The sequence below is a fragment of the Anser anser genome, assembly GCF_964211835.1.
Source record: "Anser anser genome assembly, chromosome: 3".
NCBI classification, from domain to species: Eukaryota; Metazoa; Chordata; class Aves; order Anseriformes; family Anatidae; genus Anser; species Anser anser.
Genome location: NC_139722.1, coordinates 97,736,099 through 97,757,801, shown reverse-complemented (window position 1 = coordinate 97,757,801; position 21,703 = coordinate 97,736,099). Strand labels below are relative to the sequence as shown.

Below are 21,703 nucleotides of genomic sequence, written 5' to 3'. Positions count from 1 at the left end.
CCCTCGTGAGGGAGCTGCAGGCCGCCATGAGGCCTCCCCTCGGCCTGCTCTGCTCTGGGCTGAACAAACCAACAGACCTCAGCCTCTCCTCATGCATCTTCCCCTCCTGACCCTTCACCATCTTTGTAGCCTTCCTTTGGACACTCTCTAACAGTTTTATATCTTCCTTTTACTGTCGTGCCCAGAACTGCACACAGTACTTCAGGTAAGGCCGCACAATTGCAGAGCAGAGCAGGACAATCCCTTACCTCAACCGACTAGCAATGCTGTGCTTGATGCACCCCAAGACACAGTTGGCCCTCCTGGCTGCCAAAACACACTGCTGGCTCATATTCAGCTTGCTGTCAACCAAAACACCCAGATCCCTTTCTGCTGGGCTGACCTCCAGTACCTCATCCCCCAGGCTGTATGTACAGCCAGGGTTGTCCCTTCCCAGGTGCAGAATTTGGTACTTGTTTTTGTTAAACTTCATATTGTTGGTGATTACCCAGCTCTCCAGCCTGTCTAGACCTCTCTGTAAGGCCTCACCACCCTCGACGGAATCAACAGCCCCACTCAATTTGTTATCTTCCACACACTTGCACAAAAAACCTTCAAGTCCTACAAACAAATACTTTATGAAAACATTGCATTGAAGATGACTGGTCCTAAAACGAATCCCTGGGGAAATCCACTAGTGACAAGTCGTCAGCCTGATGTACCCCATTTACTATAATCCTTTGGGCCTGAACTGTCAGCCAATTGTTCACCCAACTTATTTTACTGTTATCTAACTGTATTCTGGTCATTTTGTCTAGAAGGATACTGTGAGAGACAGTATCAAAAGCTTTATTGAAATCCAGAAAGATTACATCAGCGGCCTTCCTTTGGTCAACTTAGCAGGGTGATCTTGTAGTAAAACAAAATCAAGTTTGTTAAACATGACCTCCCTCTTGTGAATCCATGTTGGCTGTTACCAATGACTGCATTGTCCTTCGGGTGTTTTTCAGTAACTCCCAGAATAATCTTCTCCATAATTTTACCAGGCACTGAAGTAAGACTGACAGGCCTGTAATTGACAGGATCTTCTTTCTTGCCCTTCTTGAAAACCGGGACCACATTTGCCAGCTTCCAGTCAACTGGGAACTCTCCAGATTACCATGACCATTGAAAAATAATTGAGAGAGGTCCCACAATGACATCAGGACTGCGTCCAGTCCTGGGCTCCCCGGTACAAAAAAGACAGGGATCTCCTGGAAAGAGTCCAGCGGAGGGCCACAAAGATGATATGGGGCCTGGAGCATCTTCCCTATGAAGAAAGGCTGAGAGACCTGGGTCTGTTCAGCCTGGAGAAAAGAAGACTGAGAGGGGATCTCATCAATGTGTACAAACACCTGACGTGTGGGAGACAGAGGGATCTGGCCAACCTCTTTTCAGTGGTTTGTGGGGATAGGACAAGGAGTAATGGCCACAAGACAGAGCACAGGAAGTACCGCACCAACATGCGAAAGAACTTCACAATGACGGTGACGGAGCACTGGAACAGGCTGCCAAGGGAGGTTGTGGAGTCTCCTTCTCTGGAGATGTTCAAGGCCCGTCTGGACGCCTAGCTGGGCAGCCTGCTCTAAGGAACCTGCTTTGGCAGGGGGATTGGACCCGATGACCTTTCGAGGTCCCTTCCAACCCCTTCAATTCTGTGATTCTGCGATCAGCCAGCTCTCTGAGTACTCTGGAATGAATCCCATCAAGCCCCATGGACTTACATACATCCAAGTGGAGCAGCAAATCCATCACAAGTTCGGGACTGACTGGGAGTTTATAGTTCATCATTCCCGCAGTCATGAACTCATCACTATTTGTGATAGAGTCACTATTTGTAACCTAACATCGACACTTCATAATACTTTACTTCTACTAGACACTTTTTATCTCCTAGTGCAACATAAATGGACTGTAGCCTTTAAAATACACATCGCCAGGATAATCAGTCCAGGGGCAAGCAATATAACACAGAAGGTGACTTTAAAAGGTTAGCTCAGGCCACCTTTCCTGGAACTGAATGGAGTTCAGGTTGGCATTTCAGTCCAGTTCCTGCTGTAAATAAAGATCGGCTGTGGATATCATTTGTGGCTAACGTTGGGAAAGACCTATCTCTGCATGCTGGTGGATCTAGTAAAATTGGCTACCATCAGATCTCTCTCAACTTGGCCCTCTGTTATCTTAAAAAAAATGGTACTATTGTAATGGGGTACCTTGAAAAGTAAATTTCTGTATGTGTTTGAGAGGGGTGAAAGAAGACAGGACAGAAAGGCTTTGCACTGTCCAAACCCTCCTATTCCTAAATCCATTTCCCGTTATACATGCATCTCATATTTAACCTCTAATTGAAAACTACACCAGAAATAGGAAGTGTGTATAATAGCTGTTTCTTGAGAAAGACCGTTTATGAAAGACAATACACACCAGAATATATTATATAGATTAGAATTAAGAGTCAAGTTAAGGTACATGGTGGAAGTTAGAAGTCAGATAAATACTCCTATTTATCTCTTAAAATGCTCTTATTTTGCTTACTTTGCAAGGCAATTATATCACTATCAGTCAAAGTGGCTTCAGGAAGCACAGAATCATTTTAAAGAACTAAGGTGAACTAGAGCTCATCAACAAAAGATTTGCATATTCACTGATGTACATGGTACAGTGATATTACTGAATGGCATGGAGTGAAGAAATTGAGGGTCAAGAAGTGTTTTTCCTCAATATGTTTACGCCTCACAGTTAGTCAACAAAAGAGAAAATACTTTGGAGAACGTTGATAAGAATACACATCCATTCTCTCACGTGGAAGTTGAGGGACACCCAAGATGGAATTCTGCACAGCAGTCAAAACCAGGCAGTCCTATACCAAATATCACACTAAAGTCTTCTTTTACTAAAATATATTCCCCAGCATTTTATCAAAGACCCAATCCTACACCTTCCCACAGCAAGCATTCTTATTCTGTACCTTTTTCTAGCAACAATGGTGGCACCATGGTAATTTGGCATGCTCCAAATGCTCTTTATTCAGAGGGCTGCTGAATTTGCATGCAGGAGCTTGCTGCAGTAGCTTATTCTGGGAGCATGTCACATACCATGCTGTTTTCAGGAGGGCTCAGGAACTGGGGTGCACCTTTTCCATCACTCTGCAAAATCAGCTTGATGATGGGATAACAAGCAACAAGAAGCCTCCCCTAACAGAAATTACTTGGTAAGTTCTTGGCAAGCACTCAGAAGATGGAAGAGACTTACTCGTGCTGCATTCGCAATGCAACTCATTTATATAGCTGCACTGGGACAGATTAGAGCGAACTTCTACGTAAAGTCAGTGATGTTATCAAGCTTGCTCATATTGAGAATATTTAACAACTCCCATGTAAGGGAACTAAACTTGATGAAATTTAAGCAAGCATACATCTTCATGGAGCAAAACAGAGATTCGCAACGTTTATTTAATTCTGGACTACCCTTCCAGAGACTTGATACTCAAAGCATAAGACAAAGTAAGATGAGCATGGTAAAACTGGAGAAGCAGTTGAGTATTTCTCATGGGAACATATGCACTCTGGAATAAGACTGTCAGATACTATGGCCAGAGTGACATGAAACATGTGCTTGATACTACAAGCTTCAACAGTACAGATGACATTATTTTATTTTCGTCTGCCTTTGGTCTTCAAAGGGTAAAAATACTCTGGTACAATTTTTAGTAGAGTTGTTATTTTTTAAACACAGAATATTTCATTACTATCTGCTCTACAGATTTCATCCTCTCCCACTTAACCCTACCAGTCAACTTATCCATAAAAATTCTAAAATAGGAGAACAAAATGTGCAATATGTTGTGTTGAAGAAACCAAGCAAATCAATTATCATATATGTAACACCTAGTCCCTCCATTATCCTTTAGTGCCTCTCCCAGTGTATGAGGGGGAAGTGAGCATGCTTCCCAAGGTTACTAAAGATCCACCCCTTCAATTTCCTGAAGGCCTTTTTTTATTAGAGAAGTAACATTCAAAATGTTCATGTGATGTTTCAGTCACTGCAGTACAGAAGGTGCACATGTGGTACCATTATGCATATCAGGAAATCAATGGAGGAAAACCTCATGTTGCTTATTGGAATTCCTTTTGCCATTGTAACCTAAGGACCCGAACTTTGGTTTCCATCACCCATTGCATCACAGCTAAAGAGTAAGGCCTGTACTTGCTAGTTCTCCACAGAAGCCAGAGAGAATATCCAGCCATCTTAAAAGCACTTCTAAGTGTTTTCTTTCAGAAAATATCCATAGATAAACACAGGCCAACTCTACTAAGTCCATCCCTGAGCCCTGGCGATCACCCTCATAGACACACGAGCAAATACCTCGATGCACCCCTTGAATCTGGGTCATCCGCAATGCAGCCATTTTCCAAAAATAACAGCAAAGCAGAAAAGCAAGAGCACGGGAGAAAAGCTGAAAGAGAGCGAGGAGCAGATGGGACAGTGGGAAGGGAAGCGATACATCCTGACTAACAGTTATTGGCTATTTTATCTATCTGCAGTTAGGCACACTGAAAATGGAGGGCAGGGTGTGACTGAGCAGCTGGGGGAGCAGATGGGACGGAGGAAAGGCTGAAAATTGTCACAAAGCTCTGCCAAACAGAATGTTGATTTATTTAATTTTTAAAGTGAGCAGTAGAAATGAAGATGGGCTGGGTCCGAGCAGCAGGGCAACTTCTAAAAACACTTGTTAATACAAATTGTCAATGGGTAATAGTGACAAAAGTGCATGTGAGAGACTGCAGAAATGAAGGGAGGCAGTACATGTACTCATTAATAAAATGTTGGTAGAAACCACGCTTGAGGAGCAGCAAGAGCAATGGAAAGGCAGCTGGTGAGAGGCTGACATGTCCTTGTGAGACCACTTCTTCACTCTGAAGCTCAAGGACAGCTGTTGAATAGGTAATTGTAGAGACTTTACCGCAGAACAGAACAAAAAAAAGGCAACACAAACAAAGAATTTAGGTTGAATACCCAGACAAAACATCCATTTATGAAATAATGCAGAAGAAATTGTGGAATCCCCAGGGCTGTAAGAGTAACAAGATAAAGGAACAGGCCTGCAAGTAGAATGTGAACAAGATGCACTACCAGATCTTTCATCCATCTACAATGGCCACAGCAAATGGAAGGATAAATTTAATTTCCCACCAGCATACATTGTACTCTTCAGTAATCGTGTAATCATTCCTGTTTGCTCCATTCTGCATCTAGCTCTAACCCAGACCCAGCCCTTTACTTTTGTTTGCTTTATTTTTTTGGAATCTTGTTTTGCTTGCGGTTGTTCCCTCCCTTCTCCCCAAGTCTAACTATGGCCTGAAGCAATCTGTGCTTCCAAGGCATGTACTTTCCTTCCAAAGCAAACATAAAGATTAGCTCCTGGAAGGTTCACACAGGAAGGAGGGAACTGACGACACTTTTTCTAAAAGTCAGGATGATGCAAATGACCTGTAATTCCCTACAGACAATACATCACTCCTATAAAAAGAGGACCACACAATTAAAATCAAGCAGCTGACAGTTAAGATCTACTTTCACAAATGTAACTTGTTTCTGAATTTAGAAATAAATGCTATATATAGTATTTGAGAAGATACTCATCTTCTCTATTGATGCCTTACTAAACATTCACTCAACAAAACGTTGTCTTGCACTAGCACCAGTTCATTTTTAGATTTTTCCAAAAGATCTACATTTATAGCATCGCTCAGCAAACAGCCAAACCCCCTTCTGTTTGAAGAAAGCCTCCTACCAGCTCATATGTATGCACCACACTGACGGATGCATGTGTGAAAGTTTGACATACACAGAAGTAAATTTCTGTGCTTGCTCCTACATTTCCTCATCACCCTCAAAGAACCTGCCTAAACATTTTTTTAAAAAGTGGCAGCTTGTGAAAAGTGCAAAATGAACAGCATTGAAACGCACCATCCTCAAGGAATCTAACCAAGTAACGGCAGTGTACATATTTCTATAAATGTGCCTTACCTCTCACCAAGGAAGACAGTTTGCAAGAGTTGCGCACTCTCCTCTGTGTCCAGGCCAACATCCTTATTTTTGTTCTTCTGGTTCCCACTCTGCCTGTTCTGGCTCCCTCAGATCCCTTATCCCATGTTTTCATGTTTTTACCTTTTAAATTCTAACCAAATTGGGACAGGATCTAACTTGTCTAATCATTAGTGCAGAATTTTGCACAAGGTCCTGCTCATAATGGTCTTCCCGCATTGCCACTGTGAAACTGTTAACAAATAAATAACACACAGTAATAATCCCCACAGAGACATCTGATAAACACTCAGCAAATTCAGACCTCATTTTCCACATGGCAAGTTTCTGTAGCTCAGAGTTACGCTGTGCATTAATGCACATGGCTCTGAAAGGCACAGCAGAAAGACAAAAGTGTGCAACCCGCTCCTTGGTACTTTAACTTGTATTTCTGTAAATGCTAACATCTATTGTCTGGATTAATTTTTAAGGTGAACAAGGCTGTATTGATGTAACAGTAACAATCATCAGCATCACTCTACCTTCTTTTCACCCCATAGCATGATGTACTTGCTTTTAAAGCCACATTATGGCCAAAGTGCCAGAAAACTGCCTGATGTCTCCAAAGCAGAACAGGAAGTAAATAATGCTGGTAGGTGGGAGAAACATTTATTTGTTATGGTAAATGGGTAGCGACAGGAGGGGCTTCCCAGCTCACACTGCTGTCTGAAGGATAGCAGCAATCATCTGGTTAAAAACAGATGGAAAATCACTACAGTTTGTCACTGCTGACATCAAAAATAATCGTTTTTTTTGCACAGATTTGACAAAAAAGGGAAGTTTGTACTCAAAAGATAGAAACAATAGGATGTTATCTCTGAAATCTTATTGCAGGCACTTTGTCATTAAAGTCTGTATCATACTGTATGTTTGTTCCTAATGCAAAACAATACTTACCAGATTTTCTTTGTTACCGAGTCTAGGGCAAGAAGTTCCCTAAGTAAGGAAACTAGAGTCAGAGTGCAAGTGTGTGTGTCTGCCTGCCTGTGTTCCTGCATTTTTACAAGGGCTCTCCAAATGTTCTGGGATCCACTTACATGAAGATAAATGAATCCTTACAATAAGAAGGCAGAGAAAGGAGAAAAAAATCAAGCAAAGCAGAAACATGGCAAGAATTTCTTGACTCAGAACTACTGTTGGCAGAACTAAAAGTAATTGAAAAAAAATCTAGGATACATCAGCCAGCCCACGTTCACCTTTGATAGTCTTTCAGAAGCTCAGAATGAAACAGCACCTTGATGACTCAGCTTGCTGCTTCTGGGTACCACACATAACGACCAGTTGTCACAAATCTGCCCTGGCTAAGATTTACGTCTAGAGAAAGGAGTTTCCATTGATTTTGAGTCAGACCACTTCCACTTTGGACAGCAGCGATTTCTGGTTAGATGACTGATATGGCTGAATTCAAGGCTCAGAGGGAGGTATCTTCACACCAGGTAGAGAGCATTTGACCGTTGGGTCATTCCTCCAGGGATGCAGGATGCCTCCTATTTGCTATTCAGAGCATAACAGCAAGCCCTATTCACTGGTTGGGGTTTTGACATTATAGGTGATACCTATATCTCAAAAAAGATTTCAGCACTACGGACAAACAGTCTGATTAAGGGACTTTGTTCAATTACCTTACCTTATGTTATTATAAATTCTCAGACAGTTGAAGAGACAAACCCAGCAGAAATCTACAGCAAGTACATAAGAGGATTATGAAGAAAGGATCATCAGCACTGCCTGCCACTTAACTGAGTTACCATGTTGCAATAAAAATATGCATGAATTACACAAAACTATTAGTAAAGGAGAAAAGGTGAAACAAGCTTCTGAGATTAGTAAACCAGTGTTATAAATACTCTTTCCATCAAACGAAGCAAAATAAAGATCAAAGCCTACTACGTGCTGAAGAACAGCTGAGAAGGGTTTTTATTTATTACAAAGATCTTATTAAAGATCTGATTTTGCAAGGTGGTCTACATACATACTTTCTCCGGATGAGTTTGAAATGTTTGGTCAGATCTTGCCACTGACAGTGGCAGAAGGAAGTTTTACAGCTTTGTCATGGCGATTTTAAGTGAGTTATACTTGCAAAATGAAATTTGTCATTAAATGAGAGTTCTGTTTTCTTAATGTATATAGGATTCAGTTGTGAAATTCACAGTGTCTTTATCTTGGTTTGACTGAGTTTGGGCCCTAATAGGGGGCTAAGCAATTCCTGAAGCAGGACCTAATTGTTTTGTTTGTCCCACTCTATACAGGGAGGCTCAACTTACAACTTACTACTACGTACTGCTCAGGTATGCTTGCAAGGGAGAAATTCCAAGCGGTTAGTAAGCTCTTCCATTCCCACTTCCCTTCTTTGACTTGTCTCTCAGTTTGTACTGCTTTGGGTGCTTTTTCAGAGTCCAAACCATGAGACAAATCATCTAACAATAAAATAATCAGAGGAAGTGAAGTTTTCTGCTGGGGTGAAGAGCTAAGTCAGCTCAGCAAAGATTCCAGCAGAAAGGAGTGCAGAGAAGAAAGCAGGAGGACTGCAAAGAAGTGAGGAGAAAGGGAAATTCAGCCCTTTCCCTTTCAATAGCAGTGAGTTGTTAGATCAGCTTAGTACCCTGAAGAACCACAGCACAGAGGCTGGGCTCACCAGGCAGTATCTCTCCATGTTCCACTCCAGCTGTCTGCAGGATCACCGCACCATTTGTTATGAATAACTACAGAATTTTTGATGCTCCGAGCAGAAGAAATACAGCAGACAAATTTAACAGATTAAAAAAAGGACAAAAAAAAAAAAAGGCAGACCAAAAGAACCCTGACCACATTCAACCTTTTGAAAGACTTCTAAAATCCTGTTCTCTTCAATGCTGAGACTGCCAATTATCATTGACCACGTCTCTAGTACCCAGAACAAAAGTGATATTTTTACTATAGACACAAATACATGGACTTCATTTTATAAGATGAAAAAATCCCCTAATGTTACACACTAACCAAAACCACAGACATTATAGAAAATATTTCCCCTTTTACAAAGAGGGGATAAGAGGCAGTTATAGTGAACTGAAATGGACTTAGTGGCACCTCATCACAGCTAGAAATAAAAATTTAGAAATTGAAGTATTTTATACTTAAAAAAATAAATAAATATAAGGATAGTAAAAAAAATATTTTAAAATTAAGTTATACTTAAAATTAGGTGGCTTCTCAAATTGAATTACTAATGGTGTATTTAGCTCCTTAGTACATAAAGCTAGAAATAAGCTCAAACTAGAAATTCATCATAGCGTGATTTTTAGAAGAGAGATTTTTACATCTCAATTAAAAAAAAATCTTATGAGACTGAATGACATGTGTTCACTTTACTACAAAAGAACTAAGAAAATAAATGTTACTGTTTCAATTAAGATTAAAACATTAATTTTAACAATCTGCCAACTTCACCCTCTTTGCTATGTCTTCTTCTGAACAATTTCCAAATCCATTAAAGATGTTGTCAGCTATTCTAAGGTTTAAATCATTCTAAATGTATTTTTAAACCAAGATGTCATTTCTTGTATAGATCTCTATCTTGTTTTCCTTAAGGAAAAGGAGGAGGGGGAAAAATGAAATCACTAGAAAAATGATAGCCATTAGCATTTTTGTCCAGAAATCTGATCCATTATTTATTAAAAGTCATTACAAATCTCATCACTGATTTCAAATGAGTTACTGCTGGGGTCTCTGTTCATCTGTGGGAAATTAATACAGAATCAGTGAAAGAAAACACTACTTTGCTTCGTATGGTTCTAAATAGCTCATGAAAAAGTGAAAACAAAGGCCTGACAAAAAATCCTATAAAATTCTCCCACATTAATATACAGTTCCCACATACACCTTAGCTCACGATGCACAGCAGTTATTGTTTTATATACAATGCTTTAATAAAAAGAATTAAAATGTTACTGGATTCAGCTCTAATTTTTTGATACCTAACAAATAATCTCTATGGAGAAAAAAAGATACACAGTTAACTTCTCAGAACAAAACTCACTGAAACACGAAGTTCAAAGCAGTGTAAATTGAAAACTACATTAAAAGGAGAATAATCTCTTTTAGAGCTGAAATCAGGAAGCTAGGTACTGTTCTGCAACCAGTACAGATTATAAATTTCAGGTCCAAATTTATGGGTTAGAAAATTTACTGTTTTCAGTAAATAATTGTTTATATACTGAATTTAATTCTCATAAATAATGCTTACTATCCCTCGGTTATTCCAGTTCAATACGCCTGAGATGACATTTAAAACCTGTCAGACTCAATTTAAAGCTATAGAAGTGTTTTTTGCCCATTCTGTGCTAGGTTTGATGTGCTGAGATTTAAACTACCATGAAATCTGCATAAATGTAGGGTCCGATTCTTTTTATACGTATTCTTAGTCAGCATAAGGATTCAGTGAAGGACAATAATCAAATGTGCTTTATTTAGATTTCTTTTGCAAGAGAATTGAGGGAATATAGTAGGGAAAAAACAGAAGCAGTTTTGCTTTAATTACTGTTGTTATTTGTGATCACTTTCATTTAAAAAACAAAGCAGAATTAAAGTTCAAGTTTTTTTCAAGGTTTTCTTTTTTTTTTCCTCTTTTTTTTTTTTTTTAAATATTTTACCAAATAAGTACCTCCAGCTCAGCTCAATTTTTTAAGTCAACTTTAACAACAATATTGGAGAGGTAAATAGACTGGTTAAAAACCCATAAATCCACACTGTGTGTTTATTTAGAAACTCATCTGCTATTCTGGGGCAGAAATAAACTTTCCTTTTCAAAAATAGCCTTCAAGAGCCAACACAGCAAATGAGTGAAGCACAAAGCTTACAAAGATTTCATCCGATGAACAGATGAAATTTAAGCGAAACACCTTCTCTCAGAAGGAGGTTCTCAAAGTCACTGAGACTAGGCTTGCTGAGACAGGGCTATAGGAACACTTGCAAAAGCCAGAGTGTAAGGAAACAAAGAAATTTATAAAGGACATTAGAGAACATGAAGCTCATTTTTGATGGAAGAGATATTTCTTAGAGAATATCATTCCACCTCTTGATAAGGAAGGGTCAAAGTCCAGCTACTCATCTGCCCTCCAGTCTCAGCATTTGACAAGAAAATGGGAGTTTGTTGGAAGAGTGCAGAGGGAGCAGCGAGGGGCAGTTTACAAAGACTGCAGCTCATGTTGTTGTAGAGAAACTTTCAAGGCACAAGGTAAGGTATGACTTAGCCATAACCTAATGTGGCAAGATGTGCACGATCTACTAACTCCAGGGAACATATTTTTCCTTATGGTGGGCACTAATTCAGATGCCAAAATGATTCATAGTAAAAATGCTGGTTTCAGCAATATTTCAAGGAAAGAAGAGAAAGTACCTCCTCAGGAACATCTACAGCGATGTTTTCAAGCAGGAATGGAAAACCATGGAGTCATGGAAGACACTGAATAGGCCTTTAAAAACACTGGATGACAATGAAACGGATGAGGGGGAAAAGGCACTTGGGTTCACTGTTCACGATTTAATTATACAAAATTTGCCAGCACTGGTTAGCTATAATTAGAATTACGTGTTAGAATCAATCCAGCACGTATAACCCAACCTTCACAATGCCATGCCCCTATCATTTTAATGGTACTTAAGCACTTAATTCCTTAAGAGTTCTTTTTAAGAATTCTAACACAATGGCATCAAGTACAAGATGCCCCTACACTTATGTCTTCCTCATATAGCTAGATGCCTGAGAAACTGTTGTTTTCCAGTCCAGAGACAAATGTATGCAGCTGGTCAGATGCTGAAGCTCAGTTTCACCCCAGAGGGCAGATTAATGGATCTGATAAACTCATTCTCTATGAACGAAAAAAGCTGCTTCCATGCTGTCTCCAAATTCACAGTGATGGACACTTGGATTGTATAAGGTAGCACTGGCTACTAAATTACTTAGCTGTATCAGCTGCCACACATGGCATGCCACAGCAGTGAAAACTGAAAACAGGGGGATGGAGAATAAACATAATTACTTGAGCATCAGGGGTTCATCAGACTGGAGACTGAGTCACCGCCATCTCGGTATTATAAAGGAGTATGAATTCTAAGCACTTATCACTACTTAGGAAGTGAGGCATAGGAATTACCCTTACAAACAGTTATTAGAAGATTTGGGATTAAATACTGAGCAAACCTGCAGACTAAAATGACCATCAAAATTAAAATAGTGCTTTTTTTGAGTATGACTGTGCATTAAAGATGGTATGAAGGTGAAAAGTATAAGCAAATGGAAATGAAATGCATAAGAAAAGTCAAAATACCAGAGGTCTTCAAAACAAAATAATACTTTCTTTATGGACTCTTCACAGTGGCGTAAGATTTCTTAGCATAAGCTTGTTCCCAGATGCAAGCAGCTGCCACATGTACTTTTTTCCAGGAAACACATGGTTAGAAAATTACACTCCTAATTTTAGTGAAGATGAATATTTTAAGGCCATCCTGAGTGAAATCAGAATACAAATACTAAAACTGGCTTCTGTTTAACCTTATACAATGTGACAAGCAGTTGCTTGCACTAGCATTGCAGAGAAAGCTTTTAAGACCATGCATATTTCAGTGTTGGCCTAGCTGTTTTTTGCAAAATTCTAGTTATATGGCTTACGTCAAATGGCAGAGTGGGGAAGGGAATGTTGTTTTATTTATTAACCACCACTTTTACTATAGATTAAATCAAACTAGTAACCGGGAACTTCAGATAAGCATGAAGCTAGGAAACAAGAACACAAAGTGAAGAGAGATTCAACTTACAATTAAGTCTCGAATAAGTGAAACAGAAAGTATCCTCTTGACGCCATTTTCCACAATTACTCCAAGACAATTAAGAGCTCCCCAGTACCACAGATAGCTCTGTCCTCCGTGCCAATAGCTTACAAAGGCAAAAGTGAGGGCTGTGGAAAAAAGCATTCCTGGCAGACTGGACTGAGATCCTCCCATGGGAACATAAATGTACCTGTAGGTGAAGTGATAGATAAGCAGTGTTATTATGGCTTTCACAGAAATCTCAGAAAAACATCCACTGCAGAATAAACTCATTTTGCAGCATTAAAAAAAAAGAATTTTACTAATTTTACTAATTACCTGGCATTCTGTATTTACATTGCCTGTTCCAGTTTTTGCAAAGCTGTAGACCACTTCATGAAATATGTACGCATACCATTTGGCAAAAAGACAGTTTTGTGGTCAAGGAAACTCTGCATTAGGCAAGTGTAGAGGATAAGCTATATTCTCAAAATTGCAAAAGATGTTCAGGTTTTTTAGATTGTGGTAGTAGTAAGCCAACTTGTATACACAAAAATTACAAATAATCTTCGTGAGAATTTAAATTGTAAGACTTAACAATAAAATTAAAAAAAATCTGTAAAGTCATGTATAGTCATAACCCACAAAATGTTTTCCATTTTTCAGAAATGTAGACATATGCAAACATACTCTATTTTTAAAAGCTTCTAATTTCTGCATCTTTAAATCTTTTATTAAAAATTGTATTTACTGAAAAGTACCTTCTATCCAGTTCTTGTGTTACTCTCAAGATCTCATCTGCCTAATGACATTCGCAACACATGTACCGCCGTCCCGTCCCAAAATACCTGTATGAACAACCCTGCATGCAATTATATTTTGGATTGAAACTGAATCCAGGAGACAGAAGCTCAATCTTTAATTGATGCTTATAAGTGTCAAGAAGGCAGTACTCGTTCAACAGAAGCACCAGCAGCAATGGGACTCTGAAAGCTGACACTGTTTTCTGGGTCATTTCACTTTCCTGCCTGCCTAGAGGGCTACGTCCACTTCTGGCAGTTGCAAAATAAGGCATGGCCACTGCCCAGCCTTTATTTAAAGAGTTGCATATTTCTGTCAACACTTAGGGGAAGCTCATCAGGCAGCAGAGACACCGCTCTGCCCATGAGCACCAGCGAGGGGACGCAGTAGGTGAGAAGTGCCAGGGACAATTCCCTCTAGCTGTCACTCCTTCGACATAGCGCGCTGTAGCCTCGTGTGAGACTATTCCTACTTGGTAAGATAATTAAAGGGTATTTTTTCTCCACTGAAAATCTCATCACTGGTTTTCAGTTTTTTACATTCAGAGACAAAGATCAGCTCAAAGATTTTAAAGGGAAATTAATGTAGTGCTTTATTCTTAACCTTGGAAGTAAAATACTGTATCAGGGTAAAATAAAGTGATGAGAGTAATTAAGACGTAAGTGGAAGTCATTCAAAAAAACCTTTTCAAATGCTCCAAATCCTCTCTAAATATAATATCAATACACCTTTATACTTCCACCTGCCACAGGGAACATCTGATTACATTTATAGAGATTTTCAGTGTGTTTTTTTATTAAGCATACAAACATAAAGAGAAATTAAAGTCAATGGTTTTAATGTATGTTGTATTTCTCTTCTCTCTCCCCTTCCTTTTTTTTCTTTTCCCCTCAGGCCTAGCCTTTTCTCGTCACACAGACAAGAACACGGTGTGGCAGTAATACATACTTGCAGCTGCAATCAGTAGGTCTAACTGCAGAGAAGCATGCCATAGCAGCCTGTAAGCAAACAGATCCCCTTCAGGGCTCTCCCTGGGATCTGACATGCAGGATGATGAGAACAGAGCCCCAGACTGTGGCTGCAGACATTTCATAAATGGCCAGACAAATTCCTTCTACTCCAATGACTACAAAGGCGAAAGACCAAGGAAGCATCACCTCTTAGGACCTCCTTGCACGAAGCCTCCCTTCTCCCTTTTTAAAGGCTGGTTGATGGATTTTCCAGGTAGTAATAACTCAGTTCCTTTCGCAGGCGGTGTTCCTCACAGAACCATGACCTGGGCAGTCTCTCTCACGCCTCCACAGCACGGCACCTCCCGGTTCCAGAAAGGTTCACCCACAGGAGCCAAAACAGGATGCTGCAGATGCTGCCACCCTCAGCAAAGCTCATCATGGTCATACATTCACTGAAATGCCGTGTTTAAAAGTAACCCAGATGCCATCAGAGAGGACATCTCCCTGTGACGGACACCTTACTCTAAGCCCCAAGGAAATCTTTCTACTGACCTCTAGAGGGCACTGAATTAAATCCACTGTACAAAATGTAGCTTTCACTGCAGAAGCAGCTCTGGGTTCTGTATGGCCCCTTTCCCTGAACTGAATGAAGGACAGAAGCTGTGGTATAGGTACTGGCCGTCTTGTGAGCACACGTAGTCTGTCACTGGCTGTCGCTGGGACTGGCACTGCCAGGAATGGGTGCAGCAGCACCAGCTTATTCATTTGCAATTGTAGTTCATTTTAGATTGGGCTGAATGGCTTTCAGAGCATTGTGCAGAGAAAAATAGGCTATTTTACAATTTTTAGTGTTTAATGACAGCAGTTAGTTAATTGAGCAGCACTAATTCAAATCTTTGTGAATCTTCAAGGTCAATGAAGTTTTAGCTCCTAGCAAGGCCCATGGCAATTGTGCAATTGAAAATTTGCTTCCACTGCCCTTGAAAAGACCTGTTTACAGAACAGAAGCCAAATGGAGCCATGAAATCTTTGCTAACCTTTCCATCCGCTAGTGTGGGGATTCTGCCTCCTTGCCTGGTGGAAAAATGCAAAGCAGAAAGCAAGGCCTCTCTCCCCCGCCTCCAGCTACCAGAAGAAAACAGAAGCACGCTGGCAGCCACTTCTTGTCACAAGGCCACTAACTGCCTTCAGATCATGTGTTCATGCCTTTGCTTGGCAGGGCACCCACTGGCAATTTTCAAGTAGGTATAAGAGGCTGATGGATGTTGAGTCATTTCTCTCAAGCAGTGTGAAGAGCAATTCTGTATGTCCTTATGTTATTTACACAGAAAATTAATTGTGCAAAATCCATTATTACATTACAGAACCAGCTTTGGTTTGACATCAGAGAAAAACAATGTACATGCTACCTCATCGCACACACACCTCATATCCATGTTGCATACCAGCGTTCACAGTCTTAAGTGGACAGGCCTGTATACAAGCAAGTATGCAACTCAGACACGGTGCAGCCGGGGCCAAATCCTTACCCCATGCCAGCTGCTTTGTGTTCTCTGTTATAGCCAAAATTGTCTCGCTAAAGAACCACAACAAGAGCCCTCTTCATTACAAAAAACACATTTTGCTTATTTTTGAGCATCATGGTAGTTTAGAATCTAATTTCTCAATACTTCCCCTGTGATTTTGACATAGAAAAGTACTCATCTGATTACAGAAAGCTACATTTATGCGAAAGGTAAGTGTGAGAGATAATAAAACAGTGAATGGCATTATTAAGCCAGAAAATAGAAGAAATGTATTCGTTCTGCATTATCATTTATGACATAATACATGCTTTGTAAATAACAATTATGTCTCCAACAAGGAGAATAGCCCAAACTGTTTAGAAGACACTTTTTCTGCAATGGTTTCAACCTAAGATGCTTCCTGAAATTAAATGGTGTGCCCCTTCAACTCAAGAATAAGGCATTACACATGCTAGTAGCTGAAACACAAACCCCAAAGGGACGGCACAGAACCCACCTCTCCTGATGTTTCAGATGAGATTTCTGGACATGGAAGAAAGCAAGAATCAGGTCCACCTTCCCTGTGTCCCTGTATTAGCACTTCATTAACTCTTTCAGATACAAGAACCCTGCCCTAAGATCAAATTCAGCTGAGGATGCTTTGATATACAAGCATGACACTGGTATGCAATACCTTCTTTTCCCTTTGTGTCTATCCCTTCCTTCTGAAAGAGAGCATGAAGTCTTTACACTCACTGTGGCACCCAGAATCTCCAATAACTGGAGACGGATGAGATTTGAACAAGAGAAGTGGGATGGGGAAGAAAAGGAGTCTCTTACAGTGTGTTAGATAATTGGTCCTCCCGTTCACTACCAAAATCTGTGAAGAGGAAAGGACGTGCAGAGACTGAGAGAGAGAGAGAGAGAGAGGTCAAGGGGCAGTGGCCACTACACTTTCATGTCTTATATGTCTGTATATAAGATATGTATATAAAATATATATATAAAAGACATGAAAGTGTAGTGAGAGAGAGATCCCCATGCTTCCCAGCTTCCCAGCTTTTGCCTTCTAATAAATACTACCCTATACCTTCAGTCTATTCTGTGATCCTTCTGTGATTCGAAACTGAAAGTTTACACATGCAGAGGGGTTACTGCACAGCATACTGATCTGCTGCACCACACACAGAACAGCATTACATAAATATCTCATTTTAAGCTTCCGTGCAGTTTTTAAGACTATTTCCATCTCTAATCACAGAAAATCCACGGAGAAGCTCAAAACCCACAGTTCAGGGACTCTTAGCACATAAAAGTAATCACGGATCTTCATGTCAGACTAAACCAACTCAAAGGAACACCCTTGTAGCAGAATCTCTTAACAGCTCATAAGCAGATTACACATTTACTGCAGATGTGCAAGGAAGGCAGACTTATCTGAAAAAAATGTGATGCCGACGTGCAACAACTTTATCTTAATTCACATGCACACGCAGAAAGAAAACTCAACAGTTATTTGGTGATCAATGAGCCAAAGACAGAAAAAGGAATGAAAGCACCAGAATATTTTGCAAAGACAAACGGGTATTAAAGCAAGTGGATTTGAGGATGGTAGCTTGTCATGTCCCTCCAGGTTATTTTAGTGGGACAGGTAACTGCCCCCCTCTTAAGACCCATGAAAATTACAGGTAGGAAGATTAGACCTGTCATACTTTGGATCAAAAAGATGCAGGCTAGGTGAGCATTAAAAAATAAAATGTCACTTCAGTGGAAAGTTAGTCCCTGCTGAAGCTCCAGAGGTGACATTTGTCAGCCCTATAGCACTTTTCTGTACCACTTTGACTGACTGATTCCAGGTCATCGTGTGCTTGGTGGGGTGTACAGACACAGGGACCCCCAGCTTGCCAACGCATGGCTTCTGCGGCCCTGAGCCTGGCCCAGGCACCTCCCTGGCCACAGCATGGTCCTGCTGGGATCAGTGAGGTCGGGCAGACAAGGCCATCCAGGAGAGCCGAGATACTTCCCGCTGAAAGGACTGAGGAGATGTCATGGCAGGTTGTCGAGCAGAAACTCATGAATGCCACGGGCCAGGCCTTGCAGGCCGCTCCCAGGCTGGCTAGACCTTCCCTAATGACAACAGGGTACATCGGAGGGAAGGGAAGGGAGAACAGAGAAATCAATGTAGATTACATATCTCAAAACATCTGGGGGACATCTGAGATGCATAAATATTAATAAATACTGAAAGAATGCTATATAGTAAAAATCAGTTGTCTTCCCCCCCCAGGCCTGACACAGCTAAACATACATTCTCAGGCCTCCCCTCCCATGGCAAAGACGCCACCGATCTTCACGTATTTCCACCCTGTTTTCATTTCAAATTAAAACTTTGTGCGGGTAAATGCCATGCTACTGTCACAAATAAAGCATAACTGTGTGGGGATCTTCTGAATAACCAAGCACCTTACTTTTAGTCCCACTTAGAGTAGCTTAAATCAGCTTATCTACAGCCAGCAAGCTGTTCCATTTAAACAACTTATCTGAATTTTAACTCATTAAGTGAACATCAGAGAATTGGATAAAATATGTAAATGGTACCATTTAAATCCCTAAAGTAATGCAGGCATAAACACAATAGCTGAGGTATTTAAAAGTGACATTTACTTCAAGAGAGTAACTTTTAAATCCAACAACCATTTTGTTAGCTTTCTTGAAGTGGTAATTAACGGCGCAATCGTAAGAGATTTGACAGTCATTTTCTTAGAAAACACTTATTTTTTCCTCTTTTAATGGTATCTACATGATAAAGTTTTTAAGTTTGATAACTTTAGAAAACCACTAAGAGGAACATTTGCAGCCAGTTCAGAACCAGCCTGAAAGGCTTTATTCCTCAAGGCCTTACGATATCGTTTTTAATTCCATATGCCTGTAACTTCAAACATTTAAGTCTTGAAGTAAGTGCAAGTAAAGCACCTGCTTAAATGTTGTTCTGTCCAGGGCTTTTCTTCTACATGTGCGTAAACTTCTTCCTGAACCAACGCCACATTGCAAGATGCATGCTATCCACGATTTTTCTTCCCCTCTCCTTAAGTCTTGGAATGTTATACCCAGAAAAAGGTATAATAATATACCAGAAAAGATATATACCCAGAAAAGGTATAATGTTATACACAGAAACAGAAGAAATGTAAATAATATTTTTTTTTAAAGTGAATTTGCTTGTAATACCAAACTGCTTGTAAACACAATAATTTTATGAGCCTTTTCTGGTTTACTTCTGGGAATAATGGTACTCAAAATTCCCACGCCTCTGTAAAGTTCAAAGCATTCAAGAGCTTGCCATACTATTCTGAGTTGTACAGTTACATAGCCAATAGAGTCAAAGATAAAAAGCAGTAATAAATTTTTCCATCTTACATCATGACAACAGAAATGGCTTGGAGTTCTGTACAGTGAGAGTGCCCATTTGTAAGCATGTATACAAAGTTTTTTCTCCATGCAGCATTATGCCTGGAGAATCTGATCCTTTAAGAAAACAAAAAGATCTTCATCACTAGTTAAGAAATCAATACTCAAGGGAGCCTGAACAATTCTGAAAACAAATTTATATAGCCAAGCTACTGTTCGTTTTGCTTCTAAACATTTCCCAAGGATTGTCACCACAAAAGGGATGTGGATGAAATATAAAGTGTTGCAGGACACAGGGTGAGAAGTAGAGAGCAATTCCTTCTAAAGCTGGGGCTGGGCTTCCTTCATTTATCCATTTATTTTTTCACCCTATGTTTTCTTTTTGCGGCTTTAGACCATTGATTTTAAACTTTGTCTCTACAGTATATAATAAAAAGATTTCAGGCCAGTTCTGCAAATTCTTAATTCTGGGTGAGCTCTTACAATTCCTGTGTTGTCAATTCAAGCTGTCACTGACTTTAATGGAGCTACATGGAGTGCATAAGTAAAGCATATCTGTAAGTCTTTGCAAGACTGTGTCCTACATTAATAAACCTGTTTTAAATCACAGAAATATTTCCTGTAAACAAGACTTTGAAGGCCGAGCCCCACATTTCCACCTGAAATCAAAAAATAACAGCATCATTTGGCAAAATTTCCATTAGGATAGGTAGGCCTTGTTCTTACTGTGAAACTCAAATTTTTACATTGTCTAATAATTTTGCTGGACTGTTGGCAAAGCTTCTTAAGCCCTCTAAGATTCTCTCACCTCACCAGCTTAATATGATGTTTAGACAGACCTTGACGAATGCAAACCCTTTAAAATAAGTAAGCTAAGGCTGGCTCCAGGCAAACCTTGCTAAATTACCACAAAAATGTTTAATGAGAAATTAAGTCCATTTAGGCTGTAAAGCATTAATGAGAATATTCATATGCAAGAAGACCCAGCTTTATAATTATGACCTGAATTTTCGTTCACTTTCCAGTTTTTAATGTGTTTCCCAACAAAGACTGAGTGTGCAGTTTCCTATTAAAAAACTGAAAGGTATTTTATGTATTTTTCTTCCCTTGGATTCAACACCAAATATGATTCAAGTCAAGTCCGTATGTCAAAGGGCAGATTACTGTGGAATATTGAATAAATCATTTTGAATTCACTCTTGTAAGGAAGCTCATGCTTTCGAAGAGATCCATTTATTTCAAATGAAATTTTAATCTAAATCATAATACGTCCTTTTAATAGAACGAGTTTCATTGCTGATAGACTGCTGTGTTTAGTTTTCTCTTAACCTCATCTAGGAATAAAAAAAACCCTGCCTACTACCTGTTTGCAGTCAAACACAAAGCTACCAGACAGCTCTCTTCGATCGCAGTGGAAATGGGATAGGTTCCACATGACCAAGGAGCCAAGAGAGTGTTTAAATCCCCGAAGTCCAAACCAGGGTCCCATCTCCTCTGCAGATGGTAGGAGGCTACTTGTTGCTGCCGAAACCCCAAGCTCAGTGGCTGTGCGGGAGGCAGGAGCAGGCACCTCCTGCCTCATCCCACACAGAGTTTTGCAGAGCTCCCTGAGGATGTTCTGAGCTGCCCTTCCCTCAGGGGCCCAATTCATCCCTGCTGCTCACAATACACCTACCATGTGCTGGTAATATCCCAGCTCAGCACGAAGCTCAGCAATCAGGCTATATTGCTCTGACAACCTGGCTGGAGGAGGGATCTATTAATAGCACTGTCACTCTTTGCTTATAAAACAGCAGAGGTCAGGCTCTTTGCCAAGGAGAACAACAGATCTTGTCTCCCAGAGGAGTGCTCCAGCTGCCTGTTACCAGGCTGCCACCAGGCAGAAAAGAAAATGAGATTCAGAGAGTAAGTATGCAAGAAAAAACAAGTCTGTGGCTAGGGCAGGGCACTACCCTGAGACGTGCAGGGATCCCAGCCCTGGCCTCTGCACTTGCAGTTGCTCCCCGTGCACTAAAGAATCATTAGACAAAACACATAAGCAACCCCGCGAACAAAATTATTTTTTTCTCATTTTCTTTACTTCTGACTATGGCACGGGAGGGCCCACCTCAAAATTCAGATCTCTACAAATATGGACCAGAGGTT

General features: G+C 40.2%; 1 protein-coding gene across 3 annotated transcripts in view; it reads right to left on the bottom strand.

Annotated features, from left to right (window-relative positions):
• The window catches only part of HHAT (hedgehog acyltransferase), a 162,018-nt gene that overhangs the window by 69,186 nt on the left and 71,129 nt on the right, over positions 1–21,703 (bottom strand). For all 3 annotated transcript variants that reach the window (XM_083829430.1, XM_083829429.1, XM_083829431.1), the window contains one exon: positions 12,901–13,102. In XM_083829430.1, the coding sequence (XP_083685556.1) occupies positions 12,901–13,102 (202 nt within the window). The remainder of the gene's footprint in view (positions 1–12,900; positions 13,103–21,703) is intronic.